This window comes from Orcinus orca, chromosome 14 (assembly GCF_937001465.1).
Source record: "Orcinus orca chromosome 14, mOrcOrc1.1, whole genome shotgun sequence".
Classification (NCBI taxonomy): domain Eukaryota; kingdom Metazoa; phylum Chordata; class Mammalia; order Artiodactyla; family Delphinidae; genus Orcinus; species Orcinus orca.
The window spans coordinates 20,539,211-20,554,675 of NC_064572.1; the positions used below are offsets into that span (position 1 = coordinate 20,539,211).

Genomic DNA, 15,465 nt, shown 5'->3' on the forward strand with positions numbered 1-15,465 from the left:
GTGTGTGTGTGTGTGTGTGTGTGTATGAGTGCAGTGATTGATGGTAAAAAAAGACAGAAAAGTCAGGTTAGGGCCAGCTTGTGAAAGGTCTTAAATGACTTCCTTGGGACTTTATGCTTGATTTAGTTGAAAGAAAGGCATCACCAAAGTGTTAAATAGAAGAGACATATGATAAACTGTGCATTTTAGAACAGCTCTGAATTCAGTTTGGAATATTATTATGGGGGATTAAACCAGGAGGTTGAATGACCAGTTGGGAAATGACTGCAGTCAGTGAGGCAAGAAATGATGAGACACTAAATTAGGATGGTAGCAGTTGAAATAGAGAGGGCAGGTTAAAAATGGAAAGGAATTATAAGCTACATAACTGAAAGAATTTGGAGATCACTTAGGTAGAAAGGATAAGCAAGAAGAACCAAGGGTCAAGGATATCTCTGGTTTTTTTTTTTGTTTTTTTTTTTGCGGTACATGGGCCTCTCACTGTTGTGGCCTCTCCCGTTGCGGAGCACAGGCTCCGGACGCGCAGGCCCAGCGGCCATGGCTCACGGGCCCAGCCGCTCTGCGGCACGTGGGATCTTCCCGGACCGGGGCACGAACCCGTGTCCCCTGGATCGGCAGGTGGACTCTCAACCACTGCGCCACCGGGGGAGCCCTCTGGTTTTAACATGGGTGCCTGAGAGGCTAGTGGTGCTACTAGCCATTATATGGAACACAGGGAGAGGGGCATATTACATGTTAAGTGTGGTACAACTTGTACTCCATGTATACTGAGTGCATATGCTTGCAGAGTATCCGGGGGCGGGGGGAGATGCACATCCAGGCACGGAGTCCAGGAAAGAGGCCAATAACTAGGTATTGGTAGGAGTTAGTTGAAACCAAGAGAGCTGATGAAATAATTATAGCTTTGACCCAGCTGTTAGCTGTCACTCAGGTCATATGGGAGCCCTTGAATACTAGGGAAGAATACTTGTTGGCCAGAAGGTAGAAACAACCCCCAAGATCCCAGAACCACAACCATCTGAACTCTCCAGCTACGCACTCGGTAGAAACTGAACAACACCTTCCACAGAGAAAACATATTTTGTCTTGCAGATCCAATTTCCCTTGCCCGAAATTCTTAGTTTAGATACAAAGACTATATGATATCTGACATATAGTTGGTTTAGGAATTTTTGTTTTCCTCACTAATTTGATCAGATTTGCATATGATCCATTTGATCACTTATCACAATCAATTATAAATTTAGTAAATATTTGGCAAAAATCTAAAAAGTTTACATAAACAAGTTAGATGGGCTGTAAATATGGACTGGGAAACAGATGCACCGATTTTTTCTGAAGTTTTGTCTCTCAGGGTTCCTTTAGTTCTCTCTCTCTCCTGGGGAAATCAGCTTGACTCTGGAATTCAATGTGAAATTCCGCTATGGTTTGTCTTCCTCTATGGTTTTCACACTCTATGGAGTGTGAAAGTGTCAGACTGGCTCTTGTAAAGTGGTCTCCATGGTGTTCATCAAGACCCAGTGAATCATTTTGGTCAGTTTCATTTTTCCAGGTTCTTTTAGATCTATTCATTATTTCATTTCCTAAGGTTTAACACTTCGTAAGGCAAGCAGAATTTGATACGGTTTAAACCTTTGAGTTATCTAAAGCATCCTTCGTTATAATGGCAAAGTCTTTTATCTTCTTGGGTGAAAAAGAATGGTGTGCTTTTCCTTTATTTGCAAAATGATATTAGAGTCTCTGTACATAGCAGCAGGCTCTATAAGTCAGTGAGATTTCTTTTTGTTAATAATTGTCTTTAAAATTACAAAAGTAATGCATACTTAAAACTTTCAAATTATAGAAAGCATTAAGGTAAAAAAAAGGGGGGGGCTGTCCATGATCATTGGAAATTTGAGCATCATTTCCTCTATTTCTAGCCACTGGACAAGGCATGGATAACATTTATAAAAAGAGTGACATGCTCACCTCGTGGTTTTCTCCCTTACTTTGATGTAATAAAATATCTAAGTGGTTGTTCCTTATCAGCATTTATGGACCTACTCCAGTCTCTTTAAAAGCTACATAGTATTATGGAGTCTAGATGTTCCGTAATTTAATAATGACCCTATTGATGGAGACTATGCTGCTATTGTAGCAACTACTGAGAAAATACTGCTCTGAACAGGCTTGTATACATATTTTTGCACACATGTATCTGCAGGCTACATTCTTAGAAGTTGAATTGCTGGGTCAAATGATAAATGTACCTTTAATTCTGACTGATATTGCCAAACTGTCTTCCAAAGGATTGTTCCAATTTACATCCTCACCACCAATGAATAAGTATGCCCACTTCCCTTGATCCCCTCTAATACGGCATTCTAAAAGTTTTTTGAATCTTTGCCAACCTGCTAATTGAAAAATGCTATCTTGTGGTTTAGTCTGGATTTGAAAACGGTATTTCATTGTGGTCTGATTTCCATTTTCTTAACTATATCTTTTGCAGTAAATCATATACGTAACCTCTTTTGCTCCTTTTTCCAGTGGGTATTTTTTTTCTTCTTATTTGTAAGTACTGTTTGCTCTGAAAACTAATGCTTTGTTACATTTGTTGCAAAAATATTTACCGTGTTTGTTGTTCAACTTTTGAATTGACCTATAGTATTTTTAAGATGTAAAATTTTTAGTTTTACAAGTTGAAATATATGAATCATCTACGGTTACTAGTTTTATATCTTGCTTTGAAAACATTCTCACCATTGCAATTGTAAAAGCGAAGTTCTCTGTGTTTTTTTATTTTTAGTGTTTAATTCTTTGATCCATCTGGAAATGTTTTGGATACGAGGATTGAAGTAGGGATCCAGTTTGATATTTTTCAGACCTGAAACCACTTATAATAGTCTATCAACCCCAGCCCCATGATTTACCATGTATCAAAATCCTTATGTATTTCAATTTATTTCTTGACCTTATTCTGTTCCATTTTTCTTCTTGACAGAATCAGATTCTCTTGCTTATTGTAGCTCTTTAATGTGTTTAAATATGCTGAAAGCACCCTCTCCAACTTTTTTCTTCCTTTTAGTATTTTCTGGCTATTCTTTCATGCTTATTTAATCATAATATCTTTAGAATCAGCTTGTGTAGTCATTAAAAATTAAAATCTTATTGATTCATTATGGAGATGGTATTAAATTTATAGATCAGTTTAGGAGAAATTGATTTTTAAATTGACTTTTTAAAATATCAAGGCTTCTTACCACTTCCCAATAGAATATGTCTTTCTGTTTGTTAAATTATTCGTTGATGGTCCTCAAAGTCATTTTAAAGTTTTCTTCACACGAATCTTGCACATTTCTTATTCAGTTTATTCCTATGTAGTTTATGATGCTAGTTCGTATCATAATGGAAATCTCTTATTCAGATATATATTCTATGTGATGTTGATTTGTGTATAGAAAAGCTATTGATTATTGTGTGATTTCAGATTATTTGTAACAGTTTCTTAGGTTTTCCTATGCTTTTCCTGCATATTCAAGACTCAGTCTTCTAGAAGTAAGCGATAAATTTCGCTCCTCCTTCCTAATTTCTTTACCTCTCATTTCTCTTGTCTGAGCGCACTGACACCTTTCTCCAAAAAGTAGATAATAGTGATGTATTCCTAATACCTTTTGCCATTTAGAAATTTTAAATCTTTACATAAGAAAATCTGTTATTCTTTTCTTTCATAGCTTCTGGGGTTTATATCTTGCTTTGGAAGATATTTCCCACTCCCCAGATGCTAATGAGACATTCCGTATTTTCTTCTAATATTTTATAGTTTTCACTTTTACACTTAGATCTTCGATCCATCTGGAATTTATCTCTATGTATTGCATGAGATAAAAATCTAACTTCATTTTTTCCAGATGGTTCGCCAAATATCCCAACATCATTTATAAAATTGGTCAGTCTTTCCACACTAGTTTGAAATGCCACTTTAGTCATATTCTAAGTAGATCAGTTTTCTTTTTAAACCAGAGCTTAAAAAATAAATAAACTGAATTACAGTAGAGAACAAAGACAGGAAATGCAGGCAAAAAACAGACATTAAGATAAAGTTGTACACAAACTATTTAATGTATATAATATAATACAAATGTCATTCATACCAAAATAGTATAAATATAAATAATTCACAGAAAATTTTCTTATAAAATACTTCTGTAAGAAAGATTCAGAGGATGGACACCCATGAAATATAAGACTGTAGGAGCTGATTATTCAAACGTTGTTTAGAGTTACTCCCATCATATAGAAAGTTATTTAAGCCTCAAAGCCATAAACATCGTCCAGCTGCCTAGTTTAACCCCAAATCAGATGTTTCTGAGAGTGGATCAGAATGTCCATTAAGTAAAAAGCGAAGTCTGAAACTAGGGGAAAAAAAGTAACAGTCTCTTCTGTTCTTATAACTCTAGACGGTTTGATTTTTCATTTACATCTCTGAGGCTCTAGATGTATGTCAGCATGTATGTCACATTCCTGACACTGGAGTAGAGTGAAGGTGGACAGTGGCCCTATGCAATCCTTTCTCTTTTAACAGGAGAGGTGATTGAGTCATTGAGATCAAATGCCAGAGATAATAAGAGTCAGTGTGGATCTCTGAAACCTGTATGGAAATCCTAAAACGTGCACTGAAATGCATGCCTTCCCAGGGCTTTGAAAAGTCTATGAAATAACAAGTTAACAATTAATATTATGACAGTGAATGCTGATAGTTAACTGGCCACATCTTTTTGGTCTTAAAAGGCCTGAAGTGCTACTACATGTTAGTGGAGCTGCAACAGAGCCAACTGATGAATTTGTGTAACAATCTTCATTTTAGAAGATTAGAAAGAATGTTATTGGCCAATAAAAATTTCCATTTTCTTATATGTTCCAGTTTAAATAAAAATTAACAGAATAGTCAAAGAGAAAGACAGATCACTAATCTTGCAGTGTCAAGTCATGTCCTCGGAGACTCCTCTAGTAAGTGAAGAAAGCCCACGAGATGGTTATGAGGTGTGTTTCTACACAGCATCGCTAAAACATGCGCACTGTGTTTTCTCACAAATGGAATGATAGGTTTTTAGGAAGCACATTTGATTGAGCTTTAATCAAGCAATTAAATAACAACAGTAACAATAATAATAACAATAGCACCAGCAACCACAAATAAGCCACTTTCTTCAGTGGTTGGGAATATGCGTGTTCTGTGTCTGTGGAGGCTGGAAGAGAGGTATGGCCTGCATCGCATTATATAGATGATCTAAATCCGTTATGTTATTACAGGTACAACAGAAGCCAGCCCCAGAATGTCAGCCTCTGGGAAGTAACCGCTGTCCAGGGCGCTTCATAATTACAAAATGCTTAAATACTGGAAACTCATTCACAGAGCCAAGCCCAGTCTCGGATTTGAAAGCATTTAAAAACTATCCTTGTAACAGCCATACTGCTTTATACTTTATCTATTTTTAGAGGCCCAATATTTGTTTGGCTGGAAGAAAAAAATTGGAACGTGAAAAGTATGCCCAGGAGCAAATCTGCAATAATAAGCAGCACATACATGTTGTGGAGGAAAACATTCAACATAAGACAGTCAACATAAAAACAGATTCTGCTGAGGCGTCTTTATGAATAGCAGTTATTATTTTGCTTTCAATTGTTAAGCGTTCTAAATTGCATGCCCTTAAAAGTCGTCAGGTTCTTTATATGAATATAATTTCCTGATCTTAACTTTCATAAAGTTATTATGAAAAATTATAAATGTATTCCATTAGCTTCATGTGTAAGTTTACAATCATCATATTGTTAAAATTAGAAACACAAGGAAGAAAAAGAAAGAAATAGAAACATCAGGCACTGGAGAAGCTATTAATTGGAAAGTATTAATTTTTCTGTATAAGAACAGAGTTTGCCTATGCAACTCTTTATTAAATGGTTTGAACAGATATCCTCTCCCATAGATTTATAGTTGAAATTGTCCCAATTGGTTGTCGGTAGGTCACACCCAATTTAAGGTCACACCCTGCCTTATCTTTAATGTCCCTTTCAATTCCTGAGCATAATAACAAGGAGGAATTATGCTTTGAACCCTAAAGGAACAGTTTGGAGCTGTTTGCTTTACATAATTACTGCTATAAAGTAACTATACTTTATAGCAGGTAGATTTTCACACTGTATCTTTAAAAGCAAAAAATCATTTTAAAAGGTTCTGAATCGCCTCCATCTGGAAAGTACAGAGGCATATAAAGGGAACGTATGGCTATTTCAGTACTGGGGAAATGCAGTCGTAATGCAGGGAAGAAAAGCGCATTTCCTGATTTCCACGATGCTGGGGCATTTTCTGATCCCCTTCGCTAATCCAGGGCTGTTGGCCGTGAGTAGGGCTACTGCAAGTCTCCATCACCAGCATCTTCCCTGAGACCAAAGGCCGGCTCCAGATGTGGCAGTTCAGAGGAGCTACCTTGACAGCCGGCAGACACCAGCGACTATGGTAACACTTAAAGGGCCTGAAACACCTTTAGTCACTGCTGCAGTGCGTTCTTGCATCAACCCACGCAATTCGACTTGGCAATATAGAAAATGGTAAAGTGGAGTTAAGGGAAATGCTAACGAATACTGCAAATCATGTTTAGAATGGAAATTGTGACTTTGCTAGCATTACAAGTATTTCCTGCCTCCCAACCAATAGATCCGTAACCAGGATGGCTTGCTGTGAATTTTGCGGCACCCAAGCCAAAGCAGTAACATTTCCGTAAGAGCAGATGCGCCATGACAGAAGACTACAGCAGCCCAGAAAAATGATTTTTCCTGGGAAGGTCTGTGCAGCGATGAATAGGGCTCCTGATGCTATGGCAGCTGGGCAGAGATTTTCACTGCTTCCAGCCCACAGTGAGGTAATTTTAAAGGCACTTTTCCCTTCATTTATTCTGCATTCACTGAATGTACATTTTTTGATGTCAGGGGGACATTGCAGGAAAGATCAGATGAGATAGGCTGACAATAGAGCCAAAGTTCAAAGCTTCTCTATTCTCAGGTAACAGCCAGGACAGTTTGTCTGCATTAAATGTCTTGAGGGCATGTGTCACTGTAACCCTGTCCACAGCTTTTCAAACAGTTCAAGACAAACAAATCACTTAGCGGTTGAACAACTGTAGCATCTGATGCCATCACACAGACGTGGTAGCGACAGCCACTAATCAAAGTTCTTTTCATTCCGTTGAAAAAGAAGTTCCTCGGCTTTGGTTTAAGATCACTTTTTATGTTGTTCTTTTGAAAATTATTATATGCCAAGGTTAAAAAAAAAAGAGAAAGAGAGAGAGAGAAGATTCTGTCTATAGGGACCGGAAAGTCAAGCCTTCTGGCAGCATGCTGCTCTCGGTGACTAACTATGGGGTCAGGGGAGAGTCGTCAGAGGTGACCGGCAAGGCCTGTAAAGGAATAGCCAAGCCCTCCTTCGAACCACCTGCCCAGGCCCCAGGCGAGACCCCACTCTCAGCTGGTACACCTGGGCGTCTGTGCTCTCCTTTCAGGCGTTCTTGCTGACTCCGCAAGGAAGCATGGACAGCCAAGGCCAACACCACCAAGCGGTAGAGCTGTAACACCACCACCAGGAAATTCTTGGCAGCAAAGAACACCAGCATCTGGTTGATCACTTTGAAATAGGTCATCAGGATGAGTCGCACAACAAGGAAGGGACCGTCTTGTATGAAGACGCTGATTCCAATGTTCCACAGGTCGGCACTGTATTGGCAAAAGAACCGGCTGGGGAACCCCCTTGTTGCCATAGACACAGGACACACAACATGCTGTACTGAAAACGCAAGAGAGACCAGTTACCGTAGCTCTCTGACATGCAGAAAAGTAAGGCAGAGTGAAGTGGGGACAAGTCATCAGCCATGGGGGTTACGCTCATTCACAATGGGGAGTGATTCTGTAATTTCATTCTGGAGGGAAACAAGTGTAACCACCCTGCCATTTTACATCCTTGGGCATTTTATATTCAAAATGGATCATCTGTTATAAGTCCAATGACACACATGAAAAAAAGCCAGCCTCTGGTTTCTATCCACGTAAAAAAAAAATCAGCTCGTCTTCAAGTCCTCACTCACACTGGGGAAAGCACAATTAACTAGGCTAGAAAGGATAAAGAGCAGAAGAAGCCGCCCTGTCTGTCTTTGAAGTCTGCAGAGTAGGAAGGCAGCACGGCAGGGTGCTCTCAGCCTCAAGTCAGGGAGCCTGGCTTCCTCTCCTGGTTTCCTCATTTTCTAACAGCAAGATGCACGCCAAGTTACTTAGGCTGCCTGGACCTCAGTTTCCTCCTTTGAAAACTGGAGAACAATGACAGCTTTGAGGAGAGGGGCCCCTATTCCCTGACTGTTTTTGGTTCCATTAGACTAACACCCCTGGCACCTCTCCTTTCTCACTGTCTTTCCCTGAGGATAATTCATGACTTACCTGGCTGCTAAATTTGGGAGATGAAACAGAGTGTCGGTGGCCCAGAGCTGTCTGCATCCCCTCTCTGGTACCTGCCTATTTACTGGTTGACTCACTTGGCCCTCTATGTAAATTGTGTTGTGAAAATTCAAGCACTTACCTTCAAATTCGAACTGAAGTCACGTTAAACATATCTCTCTAACAGGGGTGGGGAAAAAAAGCCCAAATAAATGCCATTGTTATTTTATTTTGTCTAATTCCTTATGGTTTTGTTTCACAGTTTACAAGAAAGACTGGATATAATTACTGATTTTCCAGTCGAACAAAAGGAGGTCCAATCAAGAAATGAACCTTTTTTGTTTTAATTTCTAAAATGTAAATTTAATTCAGGGTCAAGGGCAGAAAATAATCCTTTTATAATAATGAAGACTTCCATTTGGAGTTTTCAAACAAAGAATGCCTTCGTCTACTGGAGCCTGCAAATATTATGAAGCTGCTTTGATATGGGTGCACATAACGTACCGTTTGTTGGAAATGCAATAGTGATTTAGTCAGAAGTAACATTTGGTCTTTGTTTTTCAAACAGCTGCATAACATTATCACCCCTGAAAGTTTACAGAATTTCTTTCTTAAATAAAAATTTTCTAAGCAAGGCGGTAAACCACAAGATATGGAGGGTGAGGCCCAGCAGAGGGAATGACAAAAGAAAAACCAACGTGAGATCAATAGTCACCGTTCCTAAGAAGTTAGGGTCGGGAAATGGCTCCCAGAGGACCTCCTAAAAGTATTATTCGACATCTAAACTGAAGGTGCCTAATATTCTCGCAGAGGACACCAGCTGATTAATGGTATAGAGTACCTTCTGGGGCACATTACAACAAAATCTGTGTGTGTGTGTGTGTGTGTGTGTGTGTGTGTGTGTGTGTGTGTGTGTTATTGGCATACATTTGTTTGCAGTTATTAACTAGTAATTAGGTTTGGGGCATTTCCAAAAAGCCACAGCCACTCTTTCCTTCTGTTGGCAATTTTGTTTTGCAAAGTGGATGCTAAGGTCTAAAATGGCCTCTAAAACCTCTGTGCCTATCAAAGTGGACCAAAAAAAGATGCAGAAAAAAATTAAATATCTCTGTACAAAGATTAATTCTAACCCTGAGGCCATCAGGTAGGGTACCGTAAGAAAGGAGTCAGACTTCAGGAAAACGTAACTATTCAATCCTAGAATTTCTTCAGAGTAAAGTGGCATCCAGGAGAATTTCCAAATCAAAATTCCAGGGCGGGCTTCCCTGGTGGCGCAGTGGTTGAGAGTCCGCCTGCCGATGCAGGGTACGCGGGTTCGTGCCCCGGTCCGGGAAGATCCCACATGCCGCGGAGCGTCTGGGCCCGTGAGCCATGGCCGCTGAGCCTGCGTGTCCGGAGCCTGTGCTCCGCAACGGGAGAGGCCACAACAGTGAGAGGCCCGCGTACCGCAAAAAAAAAAAAAAAAAAAAAAAAATTCCAGGGCTCCTAGAAGTTATGGGATAACTCCAGGTCAATGCATTCCAATAGAACCATCTGTGTTAGGAAAAACGTTCTATATCTGTGCTGTCTGACATCATAGCCATATGCAGCCACGGAGCAGGCTAGTGTGACTGAGGAACTGAACTTTAAATTTTATTTAATTTTAATTAATGTTAATCTAAACAGCCACATGTGGCTAGTGGGTACTGTACTGGATAATGCAGCTCTAGATCATCAGTATGAAATGGCCAGAAAACCGTTTACTTCTTGCAAAGTCTTGGGGGTTTATGTCTTTATTAAAATAAGCCCAATGGGAGTCTAAGAGCCAATACTGAGGAAAAATCTAATTTCCCATGTGGCCCTGAACCTGCTCTTATTCCCTTTGAAGTTCTAATACAAGGGTCTGACAAAGGAATGAAAATGGCCCCTTAAAAAATCAGGAGAGGGCTTCCCTGGTGGCACAGTGGTTGAGAGTCCGCCTGCCGATGCAGGGGACACGGGTTCATGCCCCGGTCTGGGAAGATCCCACATGCCGCGGAGCGGCTGGGCCCATGAGCCATGGCCGCTCAGTCTGTGCGTCCGGAGCCTGTGCTCCGCAACAGGAGAGGCCACAGCGGTGAGAGGCCCGCGTACCACAAAAAAAAAAAAAAAAAAAAAAAAAAATCAGGAGATAACATTTATATGCCAGTAAGTGTGCTGAAGCACAGTCGCTACAATCCTCACTGCAATAATTATCATCCCCATTGCATGGATGAAAAACTGAGGCGCTGATGTGTTAACTAATTTGCAGAAGCTTTTACACATTGCAAGTGATGGAACTGCTGTATGAAATGAACATAAAGCTGTGCTCTTATCGACTTAATTGTGTCAGGCTCACCATGTACCAGAGTGGATCATGGCTTTCCTAAGTTTCAACCTAGTTGTCTTCTAAACTGAACTGGAACTAACACTGAGATATCGAAGTGATAAAAAAAAAAAAAAAAGATAATCCTCTCAAATGCTTCCTTAGCTTCACTGCAGTTCATAATCAAGAGCTGTACTTTTCTGTTTCTTTGAGCAAACATCGGACACTTACCTGCCAGGTCAAGTGGGAACTGCAGCATACTCCAGGTCCATATAACAAGGATGGCATAGACCAGAGCAGGGCTATTCCTAGAATGCAGACAAAATTTTAAATTACTGATGAAAAATACAAACACATGCAGAAAAATCTTGTCTCTTTTTGTTCTCATATTTGACTATATCCTAATAAACCTCTTGAGAGTTGTCAGAATATCTTGGTGATATAAGATATCCATGAAAAATGCATGCATGATTAAAATGGAATAATGAAAAAGAAGTTTAAAAAAATCTGGGACTTAAAACCCAACTTCCACATGTGCCAACATCTGTGTGAATTATGACAGAGCCTCTTGGTCCTATATTGCTGTATTTAGTTTTACAGAATCATGGACACATTATGGGAGGGAAATGCTAGGACAAAAGTTAGACATTAACCTGGAAATTCAGAGGACTGATTTCAAGAAATTTCAAGGAGGGAAATTGAAAATTGTTCCAAGATTCCCAAGACTCTAGCTTAAAAGTACATCTCAAAAGGCCTAGATGAGGCTCAACAATTAAGAGCTTAGCATGTAAAAGAAAGTTATCCTCAGTTGAAAAAAAAGTAGGGAGATAAGTCCAATCATCAAAGATATACATTGGACACTAGGATGTAAATTAAAGGATGTGATTGTTTCATTCACCATTGGATTTCCCCAGTGCCTATAACAGTACATGGCAAATAACAGTCACTCAACAAATATTTGTGGAAAGAATTGCTGAACGAATAATCAAAGGATCTGTACTTTGAAGAAATACAAATGTCATAGACCTAGGAAAATGGTCTTGAAGACTAAAGTCAGAAAGAAGAGAGGTTACAAAAACGCAAAGGATCCGAAAGAAGTCTCAAAGTCACGTTTTTACAGCAAAATCCCAAAGGAAATTATCAATTTGAGGTTAGTGGTGTAATAACAGATTTTGTTGCCAACTTCTCTGTCAAGAGGGATTTCCAGAATGGAGAGGGATAGAAAAACATCAGGGAACAGTAATTGAAACCAAACTCAATGAGGTGATTGTAAGGGATATCTTTAAATGCTTCAAGTATTGAGGCCCTGAAAAATTAGATCTTAAAACTCTGAGAGAATCTGTAAATGAGATTTCTAAGCCATCATTATCTGTCCTGGCAGTTAACGGTGAAGACAAGGTTGGGGACAAAAAAATGAAGTCTTAACTTTCAAAATGAAGCAGAAGTATATTGTCAACTATAAAGGCACATTTACTGTTAATCCCTAGTTAGATTATATAACTGATTATTTGAAAGATTTCTGAGAGCCCTTATTGAAGAAGACAGTGTTACCTGAGAATCAGCACAGGTTACCTGAGAACAACGGCACTCAGCTAAGATTATTTTCTCTCTCCCCCCCTCCTTGTTTTTAAAATAGAGTTAGGATTACTAAGCAGATAATGATACATACATAATAATAGACACTGGATTTAAACAAGGCTCACGAAAAAAAGCCTCCCATAGTGTTCTTATTAGCAAGATTAAGAAATGTTCTGAGTGTGAGTACAGTTAGGTGGATTCCTGACTGTGTAAATGACTCAGGGATCTGTAAAGGGAGCTCTCCAAGGGTCGCTGCAGGCTCTGCCTTTGATTCTGTTCTGCTTCACATTTCATCACTGAGTTGGTTGCCGACATTGATGGAAGGCTTCTCATATGCACATATGACATTGGGGGCTGGATGAGAAACCAATACCCCAGAAGACATAATCAGGATCCCCAAAGATCTTGACGGGATGTAACTGGATGACCTAGAATAGGATGGAAGAGGTAGCACTTCACAGCAGCAGCCATTAAAAAGGCTCAAGGATTTTCCCTTCCTGTTATCTAATTATGTGTCCGCAGTGTGACATGATTTACGATTTTCCAAAATCAGATGCAATCATAGGTCTCTTCCGGAGAAGTTTAAAGTCTAGAATTTTAAGTGAAAATGCCTAGGGAATGCAGTCTATAACTTTTCCCTCTTTGCAAAGTCAATGTCTCTATATGGTAGACCTTCAGTAAGCGCCTGAATTTTTAAATAATCTTGCCTGCCGTTTCTGAGCTCATACTATGTGCCAGGCAGTTTTCTAAGTGTTTAGCTCTGCGATCACACTTAATCCTCATACCAGCTCGACAAAGTACGAACACTTATTATCTCTCTTTGGCCAGTGATTTCAGCATCCACCTTCTTACCTTTCCATGGTAGTATTTCCATGAAGGAAATGGACAGTTTTAGCCCTGCTCTGTTCTACAATATTCAGGGTATAACTGACATATTATGTGTTGTCCTTCATGTTTTAGGAGGAACACTGAAAACATTTTTGGTCCAAAAAAGAGAGACTAGGGCGATGAGAGGACTCAGAGCCATGTTAGACATGGCATAGTTCAAGGAACTAAAAACTAGAGAAGACTGCTTTAAAACTTGATTTCATACATTTAAAGGGTTATCACTGTGGAGAAGGAATTAAACTTATTTCTTACGACTTCAGAGGGCCAATTCAGGTTCAGAGGATTTGAGTTGCACCTGTAAGAATCCAAATTTCATCCCAGTAGAGGAAAGTACTTTCTAATAATACTAATTCAAAATAGAACACGTTGCCCCTGGGGTTAGTATATTCTCTATTAGTGAAAGTTTTCAAAGAAAGTCTGGACAAAAACTTGAGAAAATTTTGGAGAGGATTTTGTAACAGATGTAAAATAGGTTTCTCAATAGATGGTCACTTTTGAAGTTTCTTCTCATCTCAGACTTCAGTAATTCTACGAAAAAACCCATGTGCAATTTGTCTGCAAGGCAGCAGAAAGAAGTGGTAAAGCATGAGCTCTGGTGCTAGGTTGCCAGGGTTCAAATACCAGCTCTAACCCTCACCAGAGAGACAGGATGTGGGCTTCCAGTCCCAGACTAATCATTTACCAGCTACACGAATATGAACAAGTAATTTAATACCTATGTGCTCTAGTTTACCCACCTTCCATGTGGGGATGACAGTAATAATAGCTATTGGATTTTATATGATCATTTTTATTAAATATATTGTTTAAAGATATTAAACATATAAAGCTCTTAGAGCAGCACTGGATACAGACTAAGCATGGTATTCTACCACAAGTTAAGTATTATTATTTTTTACCACGTAACCTTGAGACTCTTGCAACTTCTCTTGCCTGCCATTCTTCAGCTTATAATATCGTGGTAATGACAGTATCTACCTCATGGTGGTGTTGTAAAGACTAAGTAACTCATCACAACTAAAACCCTTAGAACAGTGCTTGGAACACAGCAAGAGATAAATCAATATTATCCACTACTACTGTTAGTAGTAGTAATAGTATTTTTATTTTTATTATGTGAACATATTTCTTAAACTCTTTGTGTTTTAATTTTATTATTATACAAAACAGGGATAAATAATAAACTGACCTTAGCCCTAAGTAAGTCAAACTCTAACCCTCTAATACCAAATATATGTCTTTTGCATTCACAAGTATTATTATCTGAACACACACAATATGGGAGAATGTGGGTGTTGAGAAACCTATTACTAAAGTTATCAAAAATAACTTTGGAAAAGATGGCCAGAAAATCTCTGGAGCAGACAAATTTGTATTATTAATTCAGACAGTAAAATTTACCCAGGAAGGTTAAACGCTGGAATATAAATACATCACTGAGCTTAAATGGCAAACACTCCAAATTTGTGAAGGAATTTTGGAGTCAATTTCTCCAGCATTGTCTCTGTTGTGTAATTGTCTCCCCAACTTGTCTTGCCCCATTTTCTCATGTGTAATCTGTCTTCATAAGCGTCAACTGAGAAGCATGTAAGCAGACAATGGGCTCTATTCATACAGAGACAAAAGATCATTTGAAGTATAATTATAGATGTATCACTTCTCTGCTTGGAAAACTAGGAGGATACAAGACTAGCATTTGGTAAATCAGTGCACCACAACTATTGGGTGAAAAGTAAAAATAAAGTCATAAATTGCTAATTTTTTTATTAAAGTATAGTTGATTTAAAATGTGTTAATTTCTGCTGTAGAGCAAAATAACTCAGTTATACATAAATATACATTCTTTTTTATATTCTTTTCCATTACGGTTTATCCCAGGACATTGAATATAGTTCCCTGTGCTATACAATCGAACCTGTTGTTCATCCATTCTGTGTATAATAGTTTGCATCTACTAATCCCAAATGTGAGGATGACAATAATAATAGCTATTGGATTTTATATTATAATTTTGATTAAATATATTGTTTAAATATGTTAAACATATAAAGCTCCTAGAACAGCTAAGAGCTGTTTCCACCCCGCCCCCCCACCTTGGCAACCGTAAGTCTGTTCTCTATGTCTGTGAGTCTGTTTCTGCTTCATAGATAGGTTCATTTGTGTCATACTTTAGATTCCACATATAAGTGATATCATATGGTATTTGTTTCTCTTTCTGACTT

At 38.8% G+C, this 15,465-nt stretch overlaps 1 protein-coding gene across 2 annotated transcripts in view; it reads right to left on the reverse strand.

Annotated features, from left to right (window-relative positions):
- Window positions 1-4,083: 4,083 nt before the first annotated feature.
- Window positions 4,084-15,465, reverse strand: part of TMEM26 (transmembrane protein 26) — a 47,013-nt gene continuing 35,631 nt past the window's right edge. For both annotated transcript variants that reach the window (XM_004279979.3, XM_033406053.2), the window contains exons 5-6: window positions 11,009-11,085; window positions 4,084-7,813 (exon numbers count right to left, since the gene is read on the reverse strand). In XM_004279979.3, the coding sequence (XP_004280027.1) occupies window positions 7,389-7,813; window positions 11,009-11,085 (502 nt within the window). In that variant the 3' untranslated portion in view covers window positions 4,084-7,388. The remainder of the gene's footprint in view (window positions 7,814-11,008; window positions 11,086-15,465) is intronic.